The sequence below is a fragment of the Solanum verrucosum genome, unplaced genomic scaffold (assembly GCF_900185275.1).
Source record: "Solanum verrucosum unplaced genomic scaffold, falcon-dt-bn FXZP01000232.1, whole genome shotgun sequence".
In the NCBI taxonomy this organism is placed as follows: domain Eukaryota; kingdom Viridiplantae; phylum Streptophyta; class Magnoliopsida; order Solanales; family Solanaceae; genus Solanum; species Solanum verrucosum.
The window spans coordinates 376,515-401,618 of NW_026020017.1; the positions used below are offsets into that span (position 1 = coordinate 376,515).

Consider the following 25,104-nt stretch of genomic DNA (forward strand, 5'->3'; position numbering starts at 1 on the left):
AAGAAGAGTGAGAATATTGAGAAGTAAATCTACGAAGAAATAGTTAATTTTCTAGTTCTGAAATAAACAATCTTGATTTTAATCGTCAATTTTAAAAACACAGTTGTGTATATATATATTTATGGAATTACCTATATGATAATTAATGATAAGTAATTTTAAGCTTTATTAGTTGCCTATGAAACTGCAGACTCAATAGAGATATTTAGGTAAATTTTGAAAGTACCAATGAAAATCCTAATTGTTATTCTCTCTGAGACGAAAGACGATAGGGTCTCTTCCTCGCAAATCTCAAACCCTACTTTTGGTTTTTAAAAGAGGTTCATCATTTCTATCTTCTAAAAATTACATCTGTGAAATTTTCTAGTAGCAAATCTCTATTTTGCAATTCTTTTAGTTGATTTATTACAATATTAAATAATTTATTCTACTTTATTTGTATAATATTTCGTATTTACTTTCAATTACAAAAAAGATCTAAATCATCAATATTGTAGTAATTATTATCTTAGAAGACATTCAAACTTAAAATAATAGATATTTTTTCAAATTTAATCATTTGATAATCTAACTCGTTTGATCGGAAAATGTCAATCAATATATCTCAAAGAATTAAAGATAATCCTACAAATTCATTATTAAAACATGAATTTATTCAAATTTAAGTGAATCAGACAAATTATAAAATTTCCATTAATAGTAATTATTTACATTTTACTTTGTATTTTTTTTTTTTTTTTTGTATATTAAGGGGCTAGAATCAGCCGCCGGAGTATTTTGGGCGTTCATTCTGCTATTTGCTTACTACGGTGCTTCTCAGTTCTCACATTTAGCATTTTACATCGCCTTCATCAGATCTGATTCTATGTATGTATCTCTCTGTTCTACTCGCTGCTTTTCGGTTGTGTTGTGTTTCTTCGTTTAATCGAATTTACTTCTTTTCTGTGCTTTCGATGTATATATATGTCATACGTGTTCGTTTTTGAACTGAATTTGGGGCTTTTTGGTTCTTTCGACTTTTTGGGATTTGTAATTATGAAGACCTTTTTTTAGGGTTGAACTGGTCTTACTATAATGCAAAGTGATAATTTTGTGTTTTGGTGTTGCCCCTTTTGTTTGATTAATGGAATTTCGTGTTACTTATAATGGATACTGGAAAGATTTGGAGTGAATGTTTCAATTGGGTTTGTTTGATTGCTCTAACATTAGCTAAAAGGAACCCTCAAGTAACATATGAATAGTTGTTTGCTCTGCACTTGTCCTAGAAAGACTAAAAATTACTTTTTTTTTGTTGATATTCATTGAGTTCCTTCAACTTTGGCTTACAAACACTAATCTATTGTTTTATGTTTTGTTAGAAGGAAGTGCAGCTCCTTTGTTGTGCAAGGAAATGCTTCGTGCCTTTGATACACGTCGTTTACTCTAAGATCCATATTGCAGAGAAGTGCACGTGTTTACTTCATCGGGCGTCTAAAGCATCTAGTGATGTGGACAAATGTGTTCAAGATCGTATGTTTCTTGCCTTCATATCGTTCTATGTTATATTACACCTGCCTTTGTTGTGATATTAGAATTTTTGTGAGGGTTAAGTTGAAAGTTTTTATGGTTGATTTACCATTTTGCTTGCTAAATTCTACAAGTTTGAAAACCCTAGTAATGAAATTGTGTTCATCTTATTAACCCATTTCTATGGAATTCACATAGCTAACTTAACATGCATTTTCTTATTTCCTTTCCTACTAGAGTGTTATTTTTCTTTGGGTAGAATGAACTACTCCTCCCAATATTAAAAAGAAAAAATAAAAAAGAAAAAGAAAAGAAGAGAGAGAACAAGAAGCCCTCAGTTGCCTCCCTGACCTCTTCTTTCTCTAACACTTCTCTCCGACCTCACAACATGTACAAAGTTTCTTATTCAGTTAGCAATTGCTAGATGATAAAAGAACTTCATATTGCAGTCTCTTTCTCTTTACCATCGCACTCTCGTTTGCTTTCAGCTGATTTATTGAAAAACTTACTGCGTCCATGACTTCCATTTTCACCCTTTGTTTCTGATTTTCTCCTCCAGTAAAATCCTTCCCCTCCTTCCTCCATTCTGAGTTCCAGAACTTGTCCTATTCCATTTTCTAATATCAGTTTAAAGATTTTTAAATTTCTTTGACTGACGGCCCAAAAAGACAGGAAACTCTCAACTCTCTTTTGTGGGAAATTTGACTATATATACACGTACCATGCACACCTAAGTTTTCATTGAGCTACCTGTTAATGCATCTTTTTTTTATTGCTTCTTTCTTGTATGTTAGATACGTGATTGTGTTATGCTGCCTATTGGTGCCTGGCTCCATCTTTTTCTCGGTATCGCTATTGGAACTTTATAATGGCTCCTACCATTCATTTGGACTCTATGTAAAAGAATTAAAACTGACTGTAGGGACTGATTAATAAATAGTAATAATAAGAGCCTTATTGTTAAATGGTTGTCGAGTTTTCTTTTTCTTCTTTCCCGGCAAAACCATATCAGTTAGTGGATATATCAATAAATAAAACAAAAGTCTTAGGTTGTCAAGGTTCAATGTTGTTCAGTAGGAAGAATTGTTGAAGAGAAACTGTAAAACCAAAAGTGTTAGCTGGGGAAAATGGTGCATCAAATCTGTTACCTTATTAGACACTTCTATAGTTGTACACAAGTACATCAGGGGCTTATAGGAGGAGTTCTATAATTTGGTACGATTGGAAGTTGGGGACAGAAGAAATATTAGATTTTGGAACTATGGATGGCTAGAACATGACCCCTCAATAGTTGGTTGATTGATGGAGTTGTCATTGCTCGTATATAAGTTTTAGAAGAAGGTTTGAAGATTCTTTTACCTGTTTCAAAAAAAGAAGAAGCTTTGAAGATTAGGACGTGGAAAGGTCATAGAGTTTATAAGGAACTGGAATATGTTGAAGGCTCAACTTCAGCAGTAGATTCAGTGTTCTGGAAGAATGGGAAAAAAGGGAAGTTCACAGTGAGCTCTGAATAAGATCTGCTGAACTATCCTTCTGAAGGGAGAACACAAAAGCCCTGGAAATCTATGGAATAGCAAGGCTCCCCAAAAAGTAGCTTGTTCTGCACGGATCACAATACATGAGGCACGTCTAGACCGTGACAACCTACAAAAAGAACGGATAAATATGTAGCAGATGCTTTTTGTGGGTCAAAGCATGTGAAACCTATCAAACTTCTCTAATACACATTGGAAAAAGCTACTGGTATATCTGGTTCTTGCTCTTGAATATATTTGGGGTACAGTGTATTATGCCAAAATCATGAATACTTTTGAAAACTGGCAGGTCAGAAGATTAACAAGGCAATGAAAACCTTTTGGAGTATGTTTCGGCATTCTATAGTATGAAGTGTGTAGAATGGTCATAATCTTAGATTTTTAAGGGCCAACTTGAGGCTGTACACAACTTAATGTATGTGTTCATATTTTTTGCTTCTTTGGTATAGGATGAATCCCTTCCTCAGACCCTACATGAACATGAGAAGCTTTGTGCACTGGGCTGCCCCTCTTTTTTTTTTGTATATGATGAACAATGTATATGTTTTGGATTCACTTTGGACTTCATGGGCGTCTTTCTTTTTGTTTTTTTGCGGAAGGGTAACAATTGTATTATAGTAAAAAAGCTTAACACCCCCTATGGGGTAGCCCAGATGAGAAAAGGGAAGTGCTTCTAGTTTCTTGGGAGAAGTAGTGTATGCCAAAGAAATTTGGAGGGTTAAACATTAAAAGCTGCAGAAATTGGAATGTAGCTTCCGTTGGCAAACTAGTGTGGAAACTGGCTATGAGAAAGGAACTGCTATGGGTCAAATGTGTGGATGTTTTGTATGTGAAAGGTGGTCAAGATTTCTGAAACCATAAACCACCAGGAGGCTGTAGCTGGTACTCAAGGAAATTAAACTCACTCAAAGGTACAATGACCGGTTGGTATCAATGTGGTACATACTGCTTTAGAGCCCGTTTGGATTGGCTTAAAAAAGTAACTTTAAGTCAAAAATAAAAAGTCAAACTTAAATGACTTTCAAGTCAAAAAATAAAAAGTAAGGTGACGCCTACTTTTGGTTTTCAACTTATTTTAAGTTATTTTTAACTTATTTTAAGTTATTTTTAACCTTACCAATCACTTCCTAACTTATTTTAAGTTATTTTTATATTTGCCAAGCACTTTTAGAAGTGAAAAACAAGCTTAAAAATAGGTTTGACCAACTTTTAAGCCAATCCAAACACCCTCTAACTCCAAATGACAAGTATTCTGTTTCTAGCAGCTATAATGCTTTGTTAGGAGGCTTACCAAGGTTGTGGACTGCACAGTTAGTTTGGAGTTCTACTTTAGTACCTAGACACATATTCATACTGTGGATAGCCAATCAAAGGAAGCTACTCACAAAAGAAAGAATGACAAAAATGCATATGAACATAGATGATGATCACTGTTGCCTATGTGAGGAGGCACAGGTTGAGTCTCAAACTCACATCTTCTCAGAATGCTGATGGTTCATCAGCTTGAAAGAGAATATTGAGCAATGGTCAGGGATTAGACTGCAAATAGGTGATCTTGAACAATTTTACTATCGATAGAAAGCAGGCACTGGAAACAACAAAGGAGACTGCAGTTGCAGTTTGGGATGCTATGATTTATCACACATGGAGGGGAAGGAGCTGGAAACAATTCCAGGTCAAAGGTGTAGATAAAAAGGCTGCAAATATACATATACAAAAAGAGATTAAAGAAAGGATTGAACATATGACGAACTCATAGATGTCTCTAATTTCTATTTGATTCAGCAGTTTTGTAGTTTGATAATGTTACTGTATTGTCAATAGAAATTTGTAACTAGATGTTTTTCTCTTGGAGGCCTTAGGGAGCTTGGTACCCTTCCTGGAAGGTGGTCTGTTTCTCTAGGGTGCTTATTAGGTGTATTTTTTGTTTGTTCAATGGTAATATTCAAAGTTCATTGCCATTTTTTTGGGAATCAATATCTACCCAAGGTGCTGGTCTTGATCTTCGTCCTGGTGCTCTCTTAAAGGTGCTCCCAAAAGTTTGACCTCACAGATTGATCTAAAACCCAGTTCATATATAATGCATGCAGTACCAATGGAAATTCCCTATGCTGTTCGGGAAATTGATCAGTCCTCTAGATTTTTTACTTTTGAGGAACTCTCTGCTGCTTTGATGATATATCCTAACAAATATGTGGCTCTTAATGCATTTTTTTCATGCCATTTGTGCTGATTTTTCTGGAATTACTGGGTAGTATTGTAGTATTAAACTATACCTGAAGTTGTGATGCTTATTATGATTGCATATATTTCCTCTGAACTCATATTATTTTGCAGGGTGGCTTACATCAAATATCTTGGTTTCAGTTTCTTCCTCATGAATCTGATGTTAACTCTCTGGTGGACAAGAGGTTTGCTATTTGAGCAGTTTAAAGTCCATCTTCCTTGAAGGAACTACCTATGAATCATATTTAATTCTGTGTGTTCTTCAATCTGTTTAAAGGGTGAAGCTGGATAAGAAAGATGCTGCCACATGGCTCGTGCTCTCATCGCATCTACAATTGCAGAAGGAAGGATTTCTCAGCACATGGACCAATTCTTTTGTTGGACCTTGGGACCCATCTCAGGGTCTTTACAACCCTGGTATAGATGGTCAGCAAAGTAGTTAACTGTAAATCCCTTTTTAGTTGTTTAACTTCTGCTTGCTTTTAGTTTTCAGATGAGAAGATCAAGCTCTGGCTTTTTTTCCCTGGGCAACATTCAGCTGTGGTTGAAAAGGCACAGTCAGCTATATCCAAATTAAGAGGTATGTTATCATTAAATGACACCATGAATATTGAAGGTTCTAAAGAGGGCGGGTGAGGTAGTCCTAAAATTACGTGAAGAAAATTATCTTAACTAGCCCACAACTTTTAGGAATGAATGCAGGCTTAGCCTAGAATAGATAATACAATTGAAGCAAAGGATCCATGTAGGCACTGCCAACTCCTTTAGTTTAGATTAAGAATTTAATTGTTGTTGTTGCACTTGTGACTTGACTTAGGTCATGTTAGGCCAAGGGTAAAATTTGTAGGAATTGCACCAGGTATCTGCTTTGAGCACCCCCATTTAAAGCCTTCCCAATTTTTTTAAAGTATCTCAACTTTAGCCTAAAGAGGAAAATTTTGACAAACTGCTCCTTCTTCTTATGATTATAATGCGTTGTGTTAGAGAGAGTCCCAAGTGTCAAAACATCAAGCCAATGAGCTGTGATAGTCCCACTACACCAAGGCTATCTGCTGTGAGTCCCAAAACTTAGGAATTCAAGATGAACCTTATACAATTCCTACACATATCTTGTAATAAACGGAAGTATCAAGTAATCAAATGAATTTTAGGAGATGTCAAACAACTCAAACTCTCCTCTAATTAATGATTTTGTTTGTGGTAAGGGTCTTTTACTTCATCTTTTTTTTTTGGTTGCATAACTCTCCTCTATTTAGTGGTTTGTTTGTGGAAAGGATCTTCTAATTCATCTTTTTGGTGTAACTTCCTCTAATTAGTGGTGTATGACATGTATAAATATGGGACATATATGTAACAAAAAGCAATGTGAAAATTAACAATTATTCTGCAGCAAATTGTTTCTCCCAATATTAATTTCTTCAGGTTTAAACTTCTTGTCTGAAGTTTTATAAAGCTCACTCACTAACTTCGGATTCGCGAGATTGAAGTTGATTATTTATGCGGTTAAACTTAAAAAATTTATATTACTCCAACTATTGCTTAGATGGGGGTCCTAGATGCGGCTGTGACTTACCCCCAAAATTTAGAGAACCTCCAATTTTAGAGAACTGGGGATTTGTGTCAAGAGACATGTTACTTGCCAATATTTATGGGCCTGAAATAGAGTGGAATACACAAACTACTCCTATCACTGGTCCAACTGGTTTGGGATTGAGGCATTGTTGGTGGACTGATTGACCAGTTGTCATTGTTTGTTACTGAGTAGCCCTTGACTCTCAACCCCCTTTTTTGTTTTGTATTGTACTTTGCTTTTATAATCTTCAACTATCTTTCTGTTACAGTTCTGGCATCAGGTCTCTGGGTAGCTCCTGGAGATTCAGAAGAGGTTGCTGCTGCGCTATCTCAGGCCTTAAGGAATTGCATGGAAAGGTAGTGATTATTATTTCACGTGCTTAGAGTTTTCCGCGATCTATTGTTGATTTACTTGTATATATGCTACTTGATATGACAGAACGCTCAGGGGACTTTCATATGTTAGATATGGAGATGTATTTACAAAATACCGTCCATTTTCACAGAATGAAGAGTTGTTCAGGTATGTTTATCAATACTTACATTTTTTGTTGGCCTAAGTGGTTGAACAACACGTAAATCAAGAAAAATGATTTTACTGTGAGTTCACAGCTTTCTTCGTTACTGTACTATCTTCCTAAACCAAAATAGTCGTTCTATTTTATGTACTGTTACAAGTCTGAGAAAAAATTCTTTGCCAGTATTTTCTGGGTGTGGCACTTGTATCGGCTTAACATCTTTTTTCTTTGCCTAGTTCATTAGCTGCCTGGAATTCATTTTTAAAAAAATTGGATACTTATCATAGTTTGAGTGTTACTTGTAGCATTGTTAGTCTCCTTAATGTACGCTAGTTGCTGAAGGTATTCTTCTGGCATCCCAAAAGGGAGATTGTATCTTATGTGGTAAATAAGCCAGGAATCCAGTTTTATTATGGTTGGCTCCTACATCTATCTAATTTGTAATCGGTGCGCTTTTTTTAAGGAAGGGGCAACCAGTGGTTGAGTTCGTATTTGCTGCTACTGAAGAGGCTATCTTTGTCCACGTTATTATATCTGCAAAGTAAGTTTGATTAGCCCGTGATTACATTCTAAATTTGAGGGAGGGGCTGCAATCTGTCCTTCTGCTTGACAATCTCTTATTGTCCCCTGTAATAAGTTTTTATTCTTTATGCTTTTCTATAGGCATATACGAGCACTTTCAAGTGGTGACATTGATAAAATATCAGAGAATACATCTAATGTCTCTGGCGAGGGGCTTCCAGGTTGGTTTTTTTGCAGAACTGAGTGCATTTACAAACAATTAAAGGCTTGGATGTGAATTTCGTTCATCACCCAATAGGTTCTTCCAGAACCTGTGCAATTCTTGCTATCAAAAGCTGGTAACCTAATGGAATATAAGAGGAGCACCCAAGGGTGTGACCTAGTGGTCAATGAAGTGGTTGAGAACCCTAAGGACTTAGGTTCAAAACTCATTGGAGACAAAAAAAACTAGGTGATTCTTCCCATCTGTCCTAGCCTTGGTGGACAGAGTTACCTAGTACCTGTTGCTGGTGGGAGGTGGCAGGTATCCCATGGAATTAGTCGAGGTGCGCGAAAGCTGGCCCGGACATCACTGTCATAAAAAAAAAGAGGAACTGAAGAAACAAACTGATTCTAAATATAGTTTCTTGTAGAAGTGCTAAACAATAAAGGAAATTGGGCATAAACCCAGTGGCAGAACATGCATATTGTTGTTGCACCCCATTATGTGATCTTACATAAAAATCAGTTTAATGCCTTCAGTGTTGTGGAGAGTTGCACATTTTTGACTTTTTAATTTGTTATTTTGATTAATTTAATTTGCAAAGTCTGCATTTGTGTATTGAAATAATCCCTTGATTTATCTTGGTTTGTAGTCAATCTTTAGACTCTACAATAATGACCTCCAAATTGTCTTAAGGCTCTACAAAATTCTAAAAATTGATTCATGATGCACGAAAGGAGCAAAGATGTGGGGAGTGAGGTGGAGTGGGGTGGGGTTGTAACTTTCTCTTTTGTGAAGGTTGTGACACATATCATTTAGGATCAAATCTTCAATACTCCCTCTATTCCATATTAACTGTATTTGTGAGGATGCACACCTATTAAGAAAAACATTCAAGGACATAATTTAAACCATATTTTCCACTAATATCCTTTTGTTTATCCCCCAAGTTATTCTTTAAAAGTAGTGCAATATATCTCCTAAAAAATATAAAACTTTATTAAAGGAAAGGGCAAATATGGAAAAAGTTTCAAACATTTATCTTGAACTTTGAATTATTCAATTATTTTGAACAATGAAAAAAGTCCCAAAAATTCAGTCAATATGGAATAGAGGGAGTATTGTTTATACAGGATGCTCTTTTCTGGCGTCGGCACAACTTTTATGGCTTGTGAGTTGTGAAAAGTGCTTGAAACCTATCAAGATAGATATCTTCTGTATGGCGGAAATTGCTTAAATGATACAATATGATTAAGCTATAAATTTTGCTTAAATGATACACAATATTCATGGTATGCTGATACTTTTATTTTATCCCCTTTTCCAGTTATTGTCTCACCTCATGGAATGCGTGGGAGGCTTACTGGATGTTGCCCAGCTGATCTTGTGAAGCAAGTGTATCTCAGGTCAAATTTTCCCCTCTATTTCCTTCCTTTCTGGGTTGTTTTTAATTCCTTTTGTAAACAAAATTCTTTCAAAGTGATAGAGCTCGTCATAATGTGGTGCCTTACTGTGATTCATATTGTACTTGCCATGCAGTTCTGGCAAGTTTAGTGCTTCAAACGGTATTGTTGGGCTACCATGCAATGTATCTCAATCTAGTTATCAGCTTAAGGGACAGAATTGCTATGTTGAAGTTAACCTTGGTTCCACTGCACCGGGAAACAACAATATACAAGAAAGTTTAAATGTACAGAATAATTCATCAAGGCCTACCATAACAGAAGCCTCTGCAATGGGCAATGTTGTTCAGAGTAAAATACCAGATAACTGTGGAAGAGTGCTTATTTACCCGCCCGAGGCTGTTCTTGTCCCAGTGGTGCAAACAGCATGTGCTAGATCATCTCTTAAAAGGTAAATTTGTTAAATTCTTTTTCTTTCCTTCCCTTTTTTTTTTTTGGGATTAAGTTTGCATATAGCTGATGTGGGAAGGTTTCATTTAACTAGTTACTGATTAAAAAACAGCGTACACTTTTATAAAAAAAGATATTAGTAAAACTAGTGTACTTTCAATCCTGTTGAAGGTCTGTCAATGGAGTGCTGGAAGACAAGTCACAAATCTGCGACCTTCCACATCAATGACAGAAAAATACTATTTGTAATTTGACCTTTTCACCAAAGTAATGGCCAGATAACCACTCCATCCCCTACAATAGGTTCCGTCTCTTTATATTTGTTTTGAGACTCAGTTTGAGTGGCTGATGGATTATGGTTACTAAGAGCCTCTTTGACATTGTTGCGAAAAAACTATTTATTTCTAGAAGCGCTTTTTTAAAATAGCTTTTCAGAAAAGTGCTTTTCAAAAAAAAAAAAACAATTTGTGTTTGGCAAATTCATTTGAAAAGTACTTTTGATAAGCAAATAGTGTTTGACTAATTTTTTTTTAAAAAAGTGCTTTTGAAAGTCAAATTACGTAAAAGGACAAGTATCAATGTGCTTTTGATATTTTATAGGGAGAAACTATTTTAAATATCTAATACAAAAACTTTAATTAAATTTTTATTTTAATTGTTACTTTCATTATTTTTTAAAATTTTGCAAAACTATTGTTGGAAAATATTGAAAAGAAGAATCTTTTTGTTATTTGTTGTTACCTATTATTTTGGATTCGATCTTTAGCTATTTATCTTTTTTTTTTGGTTATAATCCTTTCATTGAATTTTTTTTTCAAATTAAAATAAATAATACCTAAATTAAGAAAAGAAAAATTTGTTATTTGTTACTTTTTTGGGAGGGCTGAAATCTTTAATTGTTACTTTTTATCTTTTTTTTAATCTTGCAAAAATATTGTTGTTACCTTTATTTCTAATTCTGTAAAATAATCCATAAAATAATATGTAATATATAAACTATAAATACAAATAATTATATATGTTACATAAAATAAAAAATAAATTTTTTGAATGAAACTTAACCAAACTTATGAGATATGTTAATTAATTAATAAGAGATGTATTGGTAAATATGACTATATGTAAGGGATATTTTAGTCTTCAAAAAAATATTTTTCTGCTTGTACTTCTGCTTTTTTTAAGAAGCATAAATTTTTAGCTTCTTCCAAACAGCAGGAAGTTGCTTCTGCTTCCCTTTTTTAAAAGCAGTTTTCAGGATTTGCCAAACACTTGATTTTTCAAAAAGAGTGTTTTTTTCTCAAAAAAAAAAGCACTTTTGTCCTCCCAATAGCAAATGCCAGACACTAAGTTATTTCAGGAAGTCTTTATATGAAGTTTCTACTATGTTAGGATATGATGAAGCCCAAGTTTCTATAAAGGAATCTCTTCTGTTGATCCAACCAGTAAATACTGGGATTGGGATTATACACATGTGAATATTTACTCAAAAAAGGGCATTAGTGCTGTTTGTGTTGACTAGGGTGTGTTTTTAGTTCAAACTTGCTTGAGAATTAATATTTCATTTTTTTTCCTAAAGAGTTCTGAAAAAATTACACATTTTTATGTTTTATTCACAGATTCTGGCTACAGAACTGGATTGGGCCCTCATTGTCCTTTACATCCTCCTTTATGCATTGGTACTCTCAGCTTATTCTTGTTGGCAGTTCATTCCGTATCTTTTTTGGTTAAACTTACATCTCATACATCTAATGCACAATATTGCAGTTTTGATTTTCATTGCGATGCCAAAGTCAATTCGGTGGATGGTTCTTGGCTTGATGCAAATGTCATACGCTCTAATCGGCGTTATAACAGTAGCAGTAACAGCAATAGTAGTAGTGTTAGCAGCATAAGTACCTCTTCTAGTGATAGTGATTACAAGACTTCAGGAACTGGGGATCTTGAAGCAGACGCTGATTCTTTGATGTGTAGACAGTCTGGATTATCTTCTTTGGATCGATCCCAAAATGACAATCTTAAGACGGTGTGCTTCTTGTATAAATTGAGTTCTCTCTATAATTTGTATCTGTATGAACTAAATGCACTATCTTATATTTGAATGTGTAGTCCTTGATTTGATCTTAAATTCTTTAACTTGCTATGACTAGTTATCTGAAGATTATTGTTATAATGACTTGCTATCTCCTCATTTTGAATTTTTTTTCAAAGAGGTACATGTATATAAATATGTAAGTGTCTTGTCTATCATTTTTTGAGTAAGGTAACCATTTGTATAAAGTCTTGTCTATCATTTAAGAATCCATCATATAGGGCTTTTCTTTCTCAGAGGACAGCGTGTAAAGCAGGACCTAGATCTTAGCTAATTGTAGCAAGTAAATTAAGAACTTTTGTTAGCTTTCTTCTATTTTTCACGTTTATTTATTTAGTATGATGATGATATGAAATGAGCTTAAGCGAAGAGGTGGGAATTCTTATAACCGACCCCAACTTGTTTGGGACTGATGCATAGTTGTTGATGTGGTTAGCTTCCTTTTGATTTCCCATGTTGTTGAAACTGGACTTGACCAGCAGGTGCCCGGACCCAATAACTTTGGCTCGGACCCTATATATGTGTTAAAAAACCATAAAATAAGGCCCCCAAGGCCTAGCTTGAGTGGCAAAAGGTGGAGGATTTGTGGCTTAGGTCGCAGGTTCAAGCCCCACACCATGCAAAGCAAAGCCCGATATTTAAGTGGAGAAGAGTAGAGGGGCGGGCCCATTATCCACCGAGTTTAGAAGGCTGTGATTGGTCCAAAGGGTGGGTCACAGATGGATTTCTCGGTTAAAAAAAAAAAACCATAAAAGAAGTACAAATAATAGATTTTGAATCCAGAAAATCAAATGGGCCGAGATAGAACCCAAAACACAAACCCATAGTGTTCATATCCTGGGTCTGCCTCTTATAAATTTTTTTGCATGAATTTTGAAAGGACAAGGAAAGCTTAAAATAGGAAACCAAATTTCCTACTTGCAGGTTAAAGCAAAGTTTTCTGCAAAAAAGTTTTGCACTGCTTTTGGCACTAGTTTCCTGCTTACTAATCACACAAAACACTGCAAAGAAGTCTACATTCCACACTTCCCTTTTGATTGTTGGCAACCAAATGTAACCTTAGTGCTTCTCTTCTTGCTTGTTACTAAAAACATGCACAATTCCAGTTATTTATAATGATAGCATGTGCTAAGTGTTCTTTTGATCTTCTACACTTGATTCTTATGGTGTGTTCTTTCGTTTAAAGAATTGGCAACTATAACATTTCAAGTTTCTTTGCAGGGCTTAAAGAGGTCGCGAGCTGGGATTTCTGAGTCATTTAGTCAGGGAGGAGCAGTGATTAATCAATCAACAAGTGATTACGCCTCAATGGATGTTAATAATTCTGCAATTACTGAAGGAAATGATCAGATTGGGCTTCAGTGGGGTTGGGATGATGGTGATAGAGATGCAGGGATGGATATTCAGGCACTTCTCTCAGAGTTTGGAGATTTTGGTGACTTCTTTGAGAATGATGCTTTGCCATTTGGAGAGGTACTTATATTGTCCACGAATGATAATTGTGATCACATCATCTCCATCATATATGTTATGAATCCTTTCAAGACCCTGATAATTCCTCAACTTTAAAACGTACAAGTTAAATCTCAAAATCTGAGAATTGTCAGAATTTAATTTAATGAAATTGATGGGCTTACACTTGTGGGATTACACTGGGTATGTTTTTGTTGAAATTGCTGAGCTTATTTTTGTGAATCTGCCAACCTTTTTGTATCAGATGGAAGGCTATGCTAATCTATGAAACTCTGGAAACCTAAGCACTTATCTCAGGTGTAGGAATGATCCAGTAATTTCATTGCAAAAACTCAACTAGTTGATTCCTTAGTGGATATTTATATACAAGACTGTGATGGCTAATAAATGCCTGCATCTTGCGAGATGAATACGAGTTACCTTGTTGTAGTAGATATTCTTCTTCTTTTGCTTTTCTCATCAGGAAACGAACTGATTTCTCCTTTTATTCTTGAAGCCTCCAGGAACTGCAGAGGCTCAGGCTCAGGCTCTTATGTTTCCTGCAGCAGATAGTGTGGATGTTAGTAGCAGCCCATGTCCTTCGATGATGGATGTGCAAGATCAGATTCTTTTGCCAGTAGGTTTTTCATCCTTTGATAGCTTTAATCAACCACCACCTCCAGCAATTCTGGATGATTCACTGAGCAAACATCAGGAAGTTATAAAAAGTGCTGCAGTTGCTAATCAAGTAAACAGTGCTTCAGCATCTATTGCTGGTGAATTCAATCACTTAATTAAAGCTGAAGCTCTCATGTCATTCGCTCCAGAGTATGGAGCAGTTGAAACCCCTACAGGGGAGAGCTCCCATTCGATTTTCAGGAATCCCTATGTTCCGAAGTCTCGGGAAGTGGAGACTGCGAATTCAAGCTCAAATAGCTATGTCTACTCAGCAACCCCACCTCTGTCGCCTTGCTTTGATGCATGTGAGGAGAAGTCCGGTGTGACTGTAAACCTCAAAACAGGTACCGGAAGGCATGATACAAGCTCCATTGTTCAATCAAAGAAATATTACACTCATATTGGAAGTGGAAAAGAGAAAAACGACGATAAGGTATCTGGTTATGTACGTAGTTGTGCTACACGTGAGACTCAAGTAGCACAGTCTCCGTTTTCTGGTTTCAATTCGACAAATTCTGTTAAATATATCCACAATAAAACCGATAAAGCCAGTGAAGGGCTACTAAAAGCAGGCAGCTCTGGTCAATCAATAAAAACTGTGCTAGCAACAGAAGTTGAATGCCTTATGTGCCAGGCATTTATGTGTAAGATACGGCATACACTATTATCTTCAAGTGGCTGCCTTCCTGTAGGCATGAGCAGGATGTCAGGGAGTACCAATAGAAACCAGTCACAAGGTGAAGCAGTGGTCACTGTGGACAATATGTCAAGCAAATCTGAGATGAAGAAAGAAATAATACCAGTTAGGATAGCTGGCGATATTGATGGAGGATTACTGGATGGGACCCTTAATGCACCAGTTGGTGTGTGGCGCACTGTTGGAGTTTCTAAGGGAATGAAGCAACCAACAGCTGGTTTAGAATCTTGCCACTCTGTTCAGCATAATTCTTTCATTGAGGATAGTATGCTAGCTTATGGGCTAAGGCAACCCCTTCAGGAACTCCTAGATGGGATGGCTTTACTTGTGCAGCAAGCTACATCTTTTGTTGATGTTGCACTAGATGCTGATAGCAATGATGGTTCTTATGGTTGGCTCGCACTGCAGGAGCAGTGGAGGCGTGGCTTTTCATGTCGACCATCCATGGTTCATGCAGGTTGTGGGGGAGTGTTGGCTTCCTGTCATTCGCTGGATATTGCTGGTGTGGAGCTTATTGATCCACTTTCAGCCGATGTAAGTTTTTTTTTGAAGTAGAAACATTTTCTTAGCCAGCTTTATCTACTTCCCTAGGCTACAATGGCTTGTTTGTACTTGTGGTGTGTGAAGTCTCGTGAGAATGCAACAATACCACGGATGACCTGTTACTCATCATTGTGATACTGTGGATAGATTGGGGTGTGCTCTCTGATAATCTTGAGGAAAAGAACAGTTAAATGAGATTGTCATAAATCTCCTTGAGTGTAGCTGCATAAAGATGAATGAATTGCAGTCTGTCTATCCGTGTATTGTCATCTCAGTGCTTTCCTCTAGATGAGGGTGATTACTTTTTATCAATGACATATAGTGTAGAAATTTGTTATTTTCTTTAATAGTTTCATCTCCCCAACGTATAGTTTTCCTTTTTATTAAATTTAAGTGTCACATTTGTTAGCATCTGAGTCAAAGGACAGTTCTTCCTCATTTGTGATTTTGTTTCTTCTTCTTCATATTGATTAGCATGTGACTGCTCTTATTGTAGCTTCCATGGGTAAACACCCGAAACAAATTGTAGTTTGAATGGTCAGAAGATGCATTTTACATGTTGCTAAGTTTTGCACATTACATATCCTTGGGTTTTTCTCTCCTTTCACAATCATACTTAATATGGAAACCTCTTCGTACAGGTTCAGGCATCATTCACCCTCACTCTGCTGCAGAATGATATTAAAGCAGCTCTGAAATCTGCTTTCAGTACTATGGAAGGTCCTTTATCTGTTGTTGATTGGTGCAAAGGTCGCAGTCAATCAAATGATGGGGGAATATCTGGTGACGGTTTTTCTGCAGAGTCCACTGCAAGTGCAAGTGAATGTCGAGATTCTTCGAGTACCATATCATTGTCTGTGGGAGAACCTATAAGTCCATCTCAGTCCTCTGCTGGTGGATCATCTAGTTTGAGAGGTATGGATTATCATGGTCATAATGTCACTGTCCCACAATGTTTTTTGATAAAATCTTTTTTTGTTCTCAGATGGAATTAGGGCGGATGAGGCAAGTGAGCGAAGATTAAGCCAAGACACTTGTCTATCAGATTCGGAGCAGCTACCAGGCTCAAGGCTTAGGCCAACATTGGCTGCAGTTCCATATCCTGCTATACTTGTTGGGTATGTTATTTTTTACTGAAGTTGGTTTATCCTTATCCATTCCTCCTTCTGGATTAGTGCACATTACAGGTTGTGTTTACTCCATATTTCAAGGTAGTAAATTTCTTTATTTTTTATATACTGGTCTTATTTACCCCTGCTTTGCTATTAGGAATCTCTATAAGAAAGGCATGGCCTTTTTTGTTGTGAGATAACTTTTTATGCTGTGATATTTGAATTTGACTTTCATAGAATGAGTGCTTATTTAACCGCATACCTTGTTGTGCTGCAACTTTTTGGAGGGACTTCAATACCGAAATCCAGATGTCCTCTCTGGGATTACTTCTCCAAGAATGAATATTTTCCTTTTTGCATCAGAGTTTCTTATCTGCTTTATGATTTTAGTTCATAATCACTCTTTCTTATTTGCCTTTTAATATCAAGTAGTGTTAGAACGACAGATAGAACCTCTTAGTGTTTGTCTCAAGAATTTGCAATGACCAACTTGAGTATTACAAAATGTAGGGCCTTACTGTCTTGCCCTGAAATGTTTCCACTATATTCTCTTTTTTGATTGACATATTAGGTTGATATGAAGTCAGCTTCACAACAAGCAGGTTCAACTCGTGCACTGCATAAAATAACTATTTTTATGGAAACTCCTCTCCCTACTTTCTTGTATTTTTTTTTTTCATTTTGTATTCACAAAATACAGTTTGGGACTGAGGCATAGTTGTTATTGTTATATTTCGTATTCGCAATGGTGTGTGTGATTGCAATATAGCTCTACAATTGTCACCACTTACTAGTTCTAGACCTTTCTAATGGATTACTTTTAAGGCTTCAACCTTGATTACTCAATTAAATAAAAGCATGATGGAGCTGCATTTGGTTCTCCTATTCACTTTTTAATGTAAAGGGCTCACTGATTAATACAAAAACAAGTGTAGAGGACTTTCCAGACATTGTATTTGTGATACTAAATTTATTTGAACTACTTTTTCTGTTTCTGGCCTTAATTTGCTACTTGAAGGGAGAAATAATGTCTTTTGACATTGCAGATATCAAGATGATTGGCTTAAGACATCACCTAGTTCTCTTCAGTTCTGGGAAAAGGCACCTTTTGAGCCTTATGCGATGCCCAAGCATGTAAAGTTTTTAATATCTTCAGGCTGTTCTCTTGCTTATCTCCTCAACTATTATTTTTCTTTAACTATTTTCCCCAACATTTTCAGATGACATATCACGTTGTCTGCCCAGACATCAATGCTCTAACAACAGCTGCAACTGATTTTTTCCAACAGCTTGGAACTGGTTAGTATTCTTCAGGGTCATCCTAATCGAAAGATAGTATAATGGTTACGTTTATGTTGCTGAAAATAATATAATGGATGCTTTGTGTTTTAAGAAGATAAAAATTCAGGTATCCTAAAAGTGTAAATCTGCACTAATTTCACAAATTGGCCAGTTCTTATTTAATGTTGCTGCATTTGGTAACTCAATCTGCACGTCTCTTTCATTTTGAAGATGTGGACAAGTTACTAATTTGAAATAATGATCTTTTAATTGCACGAAACGATGAAATCAGAGATAGAAATATGATATTGAATTAATTAGAAAAAAAAGATTAAATTATTGCTTCTTATATAAATTCAGCTTCGTAACTGTCCTTGACATAGATAATGGTAGTGGTATGTTTGGGCCATGAAATTTTGTTACCTGATATTTTTTGAATGATTTATCCGCAGTCCAATAAACTGTCTGTTCCAATTTCTTTTTTTGATTTACTATGTTTTTCTCTTTTAGTTTATGAGACATGCAAACTGGGAACTCATTCGCCTCAATGTGTGGGAAATGAAATGGAGATAGATTCCGGCAAGAATGCATCTTCTGGTTTTGTTCTGATTGATTGCCCCCAGTCAATGAAGATAGACAGCAGTAGTGCATCTATGCTGGGATCAATCAGTGATTACTTTCTGTCCCTTTCCAATGGATGGGATTTAGAAAGCTATTTGAAGTCTCTCTCAAAAGTTCTCAGAAATTTAAAGCTTAGTTCATGCATGACCATGAATCCAAAAGAAGGAAGTACTGGTCCATGTACGGTAAGTTGTGATCCTCTTTGTTTGTCTTTTTTATTCCTTTTCTACTTTCTCCTCTCTATCTCTCTTTTGTTCTCTTTCTTTTCCCTCTTTTTTCTCTATAGCACTAAAACTGGAAGATGCATCTTTAAAGTGAACTTCGTTGAGTCCATCATTGATTGGTGGAGATAATTGATTTTAGATGTTAGGGCAGTCTATCACTTTCTCTTGGTAAGGGGACATTTTTGTACACTTGACCTTCTTTGGCAAAGCAAAATGGGAAGAAAAGATTAAGCCAAAAGTGTGATTCCGTGTTAATTTTTTGGCACATGTACTTCATAAGTAATTTTACTTCTGGATAAGAGAATGCAAAAGGAGAAACTAGAAAGTACAGTCAAAGTAGAACCTTTCCCACTGCCTTTGGTGCCTCCACTACATAGCCATTTGTTTTTCTGTGATTGGGCTTAACAATAATGTTTATGATGTCCAACCTTGGGATTGGGAAGTGTTAAGTTGATAGTGAAAGAATGACTTGCACGATGACCTGGTGTCTTGGTGTGCTATGATATAGTTACCCCAATGTGTATTTTCTTTTGTACTGGTCGAGTAGGTCACTGTTACCTGAGGCTAGTGAAACACTCTGGATGAGCAAATAGAATAAGGGATATTCATATATGTTTTGTCTTAGATAGGGATTAATATCTTATAGAAAGATACATCTGTTAAAGGCATTAGTCAACTTAAAAATGATAAAAATCTAAAGTAGAGAAGAAGCAGAAGTGATTGGATTCACTAGACATGCCAATAGCTCAGAAGTTCTCTATATATAAGAATTTATTCTGAGTTCTAACCAGTTCAAGTTTGAGAAGCTTAAGTAATACACACTTTTTTTTTTTTTGGGAAAAGAGAATGAGGTAACTCTGGCTAATGCTAAATGGCTCTTGTACTTCTGATTGCGTTTCTGAAGCAATAATTACTGATAGTTCTCTTTTTTCTTAGTTTAGGGTATCTACTTATTTCATTATTTTTGTTTTTGAATATACTAATATGAAATATCTTTACTATATAACCCTATCAAGTTTTATGCGGTATCAGTACTATTTAATGGCCTTGAATGAGAATTTGACATGCTGTTCTGTTGGGACTTGGGTCCAAATGGGGCGGAAAGAGATAATTGGAATTCATATAGCCGACCTAACTAGTTCGGGATTGAGGGTAGTTGTTTTAAGGTTATTTTCTGTGCTCCAATTTTTGCATATTTCCATAGTTGCTAATCCTTACAATATCATATTCTCGAAGAAAAAAATCTTAGAAAAAGAACATATAATATCTGATCTAAGCAGAGTATTATATGTTAAGGTAGTTTAGAGAAGCTTATATCTTATTGTATATTTGAATGTCAAATCAGGTGGTATACGTGGTTTGCCCTTTCCCTGAGCCTCTTGCGGTTCTACAGACGGTGATTGAATCTTCTATTGCTGTTGGATCAGTGGTTCTTTCTTCAGATAAAGAGAGGCGATCTACGCTGCACAATCAAGTTGGGAAGGCCTTAAGTTACTCAGCAGCAGTGGATGAGGCCTTCTCAAATGTTTTAACACTTTCTGGGTTTTGTATCCCTAAGCTGGTATTGCAGATTGTCACTGTTGATGCAATTTTTAGGGTTACAAGCCCTGCTCTGAGTGAGCTTGTCATACTGAAGGAAATTGCTTTCACAGTTTATAACAAAGCCCGCAGAATATCTCGAGGGACCCCCAGTGACATGGTTCAGTCGTCATCCATGCCCGGCAGATCTCATCCAGTCTTAATGCAAATGAATTCCCAAGTTCCAGGGATGTGGAAGGACTGTGTTGGTCCTCGAGGCATAGGAACTTCCCTTCAGAGAGAGGCTGACCTTGATGCAAGCCTAAGGCCTGGTAGTTGGGACAACTGGCAAGCATCAAGAGGGGGAGGTCTCGGATGTGAGCCAAACAGAATCGGGGATTTTTCTTTTCAAGATGAAATTCGTTATTTGTTTGAGCCCCTTTACATTCTTGCTGAACCAGGTTCATTGGATCGTGGACTTTCATTTCCAATGTCGGGTAATCTAATGACTGAATCTTCAAAGCTTTTGTTGGATGATGGTACAAGTGGAAGTTTTATGCAGAGTTCAGCTTCTTCAGGTGGTGGAGACACTGGACTGAACACTCAGTCTGAAACATCTGTACCAGATGGTTTTGGATCTGCACATCAAAAATCACTTCCAAGCCTGCATTGTTGTTATGGTTGGACTGAGGATTGGCGCTGGATGGTGTGTATATGGACAGATTCCAGGGGAGAATTGCTTGATAATCATATATATCCATTTGGGGGGATAAGTAGTAGGCAGGATACAAAAGGTCTGCAATCTTTGTTTGTGCAAATTTTGCAACAAGGATGTCAGATACTTCAGTCATGTCCACCCGAGGCTGCCATTGCCAAGCCTAGGGATTTTGTCATTGCTCGTATTGGATGCTTCCTTGAGCTTGAGTGCCAGGGTAAACATTTGTCATCAATATCTTGTGCTTACTGTCTACTTTTGTTACATCATGATACTCATTGGTTTTGAATTTTGATGAAACTGACTTGCTGTCTCCACCTTTAATTGCGACAAAGTTTCAGCTGATCTATTTGTTTTTCTTTTTTGGTTTGGCTTTGGAACACAAACAATTTAATTCTAATATATCTGTGTGGGATAAGATTATATGTCACTTTGATGAATGTCTTGATAAAGTGTAGCCTTGTTTTGAGTGACTAAAATGAAGTTTCTGCTTGATTTATCATTCATCTGTAATGTTGCTGAAGTTGCTTATCTTATTAATGCAATTTTCTGGATGCAGAATGGCAGAAAGCCTTGTATTCAATTGGGGGATCTGAGGTAAAGAAATGGTCCCTGCAGCTAAGGCGATCTGTGCCTGATGGAATGACTGCAAGTAGTAATGGGACGTCCTTGCAGCAACAGGAAATAGGTCTGATTCAAGAAAGAGCACTTCCTTCCTCCCCTAGTCCATTGTACAGTTCTCACTCAAAGGCTTCCTCTTTCATGAAAGGTGGCTTAGGTCAACCATCCACGAGGAAGCAGTTAATTGGTGGACAGGGTGTAGTGGACAACTCCAGGGGCTTACTTCAATTGGTGCAAAGCATTAGTTTTGTCTCTCTTTCTATTGACCATTCCTTACAGCTTATGATTCAAGCGGACTCAACAAGTCATGGTACAATTCCTCTTTTCCTTTTCCTTTGTTTGTTTTTTCAGATTCCCTTTTCTCTGATTGAGTTGACTCTCCTTTGGCATTCTTTTGGATTATCTTATCTAACCACATGGGCTGTAGAGGAGATACTATTTCTAAATACTTGACCTATAAGAGATTAAATGCATTAGGCTACTTGTAAGCATAAATTCTTTAAGATACACTCCTGGGAGGGGGGGGGGGATTGTTTCTCTAGTTGGAAGTGTTGAAACTTGAAACTATATTATGAGGAAGTGAAGGGAGGAAAAACATAGGTTAAGGAATTGTGGTTGGGATATGGGTTACCAAGGGAGTAAAGTGGGATAGGGTAACCATTGCACTTCTGTGTCAGGTTCTTCTTTTGGGTGATGGTGGTGTTGGGGCTTACCATATGAGAATCCATTAAAAAATATTTTCTTTTGATTTGTCATGAGTAGACATTTTTATGCCTCTGTTTCATACTTATGCATAGTGTAAATTTTGCAGGGACAAGTCAAAGTAGTGGCATTATGAGTCAGCCAGGTTATCTTGAGGGTTATACTCCTGTTAAGTCCCTTGGTTCTACGTCCACCTCCTACATTCTAATTCCGTCACCCAGTATGAGATTCCTACCTCCTGTCAGTCTTCAGCTTCCCACTTGCCTGACTGCTGAATCACCACCACTCGCCCATCTTCTCCACAGCAAGGGATGTGCCATTCCCCTTTCAACAGGTTTTGTGGTTTCAAAAGCAGTACCTACAATGAGGAGAGATGTAAGGAGTATCTCAAAAGAAGAATGGCCCTCAGTTCTTTCTGTCAGCCTTGTTGATTACTATGGTGGCAGCAACATCATCCAAGAAAAGTTTTTGAAGGGGGTTGGTAAGGTTGGGGGAAGGGGTACAGGCTCGGAAACAAGAGACGTTGAAATAGCGACTCACTTGATTCTTGAGAACATTGCTGCAGAGCTCCATGCTTTATCATGGTTGACTGTAAGTCCGGCATACTTGGAGAGAAGATCTGCTTTGCCTTTTCATTGTGACATGGTATTAAGGCTTCGAAGACTGCTTCACTTTGCCGATAAGGAAGTTTCTCGGCAACCTGTGAAAAGCCAAGTTTAGGATATGTGTAAATTGCAGCATACACACAACTTGTTCAAGCCGTCCATCTTGTGAGCATGGGTCTTTGTTTCATTATAGAAACGGCTGTAAGCACAAAATGCATATACTAGTTCGCTGGAGGACATCCTTTCTGAGAAGTGTTTCCTTGGGATGAATCAGTAGTTGTAGGATAGTAGATTGTTATTTTGTACATAATGTCATGTAAACTATTACAGGGATCCAAAGAGAGTTGAGTACACAATTCTTTTGCCCTTTTAAAAATACTACCAAGTGATTGAATACTCATTATCTTTACAACATTCCAAGGCACTTGATGACAGGATGGTTTTACTAGACAGCAGATTTGTGACTCTAGTTTAATTTTTTTTCTTGCTGAATAGCAGTGCTTAGTGCATGGGAAATGGTATCTCAAGCTAGGTTAGTTTGGAGAAATGATGTGTCACCTGTATTTTGAATCCTTGAAAATGGCAAAGTTTTGCCCTTGTATTTTCCATTTAATTTTCTTTGAGGGGATTTCTCTGTTCTCTAGTCTTGTTTTTCATTTTACTTTTGCTAAATATAAACAAAGATGGAAGGCATGAACACTATCAATCTCAAACTAATACTAATGATACTATTTATCATTAATGACAAGCTTTAACAGTCATACAACTGCTATATCATGTTTAGGACCACAAGTTTCAGAAGTTGGTATAAGAATACAAGTGTTTGTGGTATGTTTAAGAACACAAATTTTAAAAGTTTTTCATTCTTTATTAGTAAATGTGATTATGACTGGAGTAAAAGATGCTGAATTTTACTAGTGGATTAAAATGTGTTTTGTTTATCTAAAAAGATCATTTGGTCATTTCAAAACTCAAATGGGCAACAAAAATGACAATTAACGTAGCATATTGTAAATTTGATTTTATGTGAGAGAAAAAAATATAAAGTGACACTTGACTTTGTCCCAAATTTTCAAGAAGACACCTTAACTATGCGAGCGTCTTATTACTTCATTAAACAATTTTGAACTGATTTTATTACATCATTTTTTGTCCACCTCACATAGAGAGTGTGTGCAACCTAAAATAACTAATATAATTTTATTTTTACAAGTATTTTATTATAAAATATATTTTCTTATTTTTTTTTTCCTTTTTATTTTCTCTCGCTCTTCTTCTTCAAAAATTCATTGTCATCTCCATTGAAGCTTCTCATTTTCAATGTCACCATTTTTACCACAACTTCACCTTTTTTTTTTACTACTATTAGTTTTACTCTCTTTAATTTTAAAGCTTTATCTTAATATTTTCTTACATTTCGAACAATTTGATAAACCCATTAGATTTCAAGATGATAATGAAGTATCATATAGTTTTTTTTTATCCGATTTCAATTAAGTTCTTTCAAATTTTGGGGAATTCATTGATCCTATTAAAATTATAATTTCTAATTTTGAAGTAATATGAAAAGGAGTAATTGATGATATCTTCAATATTTTAAATTTTCTTTGAAAAATAATTAATTTTGTTATCAATAATTCAATAAAGTCTAGAAAATAATATGGATTTTTTTAAATAAAAAAATCACTGAAATAATTAATTTGACGGGAGAAGAAGAAGAAAAAGAAAAGAAAAAAATGGGAGAGATGTACAACTTGACGCGGGGTGAGGTGGGAGGTGAAGAAAAAGAAAGAAAATGGAGGGATGAATCACTACAAAGTAGGGGTGAATGATGAAGTAGAATTTAGAGTTTTGGGCAAAATTCATCCCTTAACTATGACTAAGACTTAGGTTACATCCTTGTACTATAATAGTTAACAAGAAACATCCTTTTAGTATTTAAAATATAACAAAATTCATTCTTCTGTCTATTCCAGTTAAAAAATTAACGTTTCTTTTTCTAAAAGTTATTTCTCTCTCCCATCTCCCTATTTTGCCCCTCTCAAATCTGTCCCATCGTCTTCCATATTTAGCAAAACCAAGAAGGAAACTCAATTTTTTCTGAACTTCACAAATAGTCAAGATCAAAAACATTTTTTCTCTTTAACAAGAGTTGAAAACAAGGCAGAGGGCAATACACAAACAAGGTAAAGGAATAAAAAATCATTGATTTTTTTTAGTTTTTCTGATTCAAAAAATATTTGCAATTTTCTATTTCTCAAACTAAACCATCTTCATTCTTAAAAACACTAGATATTGCGGGTTGCAACATA

The 25,104-nt window shown here is 36.0% G+C and overlaps 1 protein-coding gene across 6 annotated transcripts; it reads left to right on the forward strand.

The window, feature by feature from the left end:
• Positions 1-796: 796 nt before the first annotated feature.
• Positions 797-23,405, forward strand: LOC125820973 (mediator of RNA polymerase II transcription subunit 13). Of its 6 annotated transcripts, XM_049500401.1 has the most exons (24): positions 797-867; positions 1,362-1,509; positions 5,379-5,452; positions 5,545-5,684; positions 5,761-5,847; positions 7,109-7,196; positions 7,279-7,362; positions 7,821-7,898; positions 8,021-8,100; positions 9,409-9,487; positions 9,621-9,935; positions 11,551-11,610; positions 11,699-11,957; positions 13,245-13,496; positions 13,993-15,384; positions 16,035-16,308; positions 16,379-16,511; positions 17,552-17,639; positions 17,726-17,804; positions 18,297-18,592; positions 19,977-21,081; positions 21,424-21,552; positions 21,634-21,795; positions 22,297-23,405. In XM_049500401.1, the coding sequence occupies exons 2-24, from the start codon at positions 1,486-1,488 to the stop codon at positions 22,905-22,907; spliced, it is 5,889 nt and encodes a 1,962-aa protein (XP_049356358.1). In that variant the 5' UTR covers positions 797-867; positions 1,362-1,485; the 3' UTR covers positions 22,908-23,405. The 6 variants fall into 6 exon arrangements, with proteins under 6 accessions (XP_049356358.1, XP_049356359.1, XP_049356353.1 ...); XM_049500402.1 differs by having other exon boundaries at positions 5,754-5,847; positions 21,424-21,795; XM_049500396.1 differs by having other exon boundaries at positions 21,424-21,795.
• The last annotated feature ends 1,699 nt before the right edge of the window (positions 23,406-25,104 follow it).

Bases quoted from the DNA above. Each gene is read 5' to 3' on its own strand.
- LOC125820973 (XM_049500396.1), top strand. From the start codon at position 1,486: ATGTGGACAAATGTGTTCAAGATC. The intron at 8,101-9,408 runs GTTGGTTTTTTT...CCCCTTTTCCAG, and splicing joins CTCTGGCGAGGGGCTTCCAG to TTATTGTCTCACCTCATGGA. The intron at 17,640-17,725 runs GTAAAGTTTTTA...CAACATTTTCAG, and splicing joins CTTATGCGATGCCCAAGCAT to ATGACATATCACGTTGTCTG.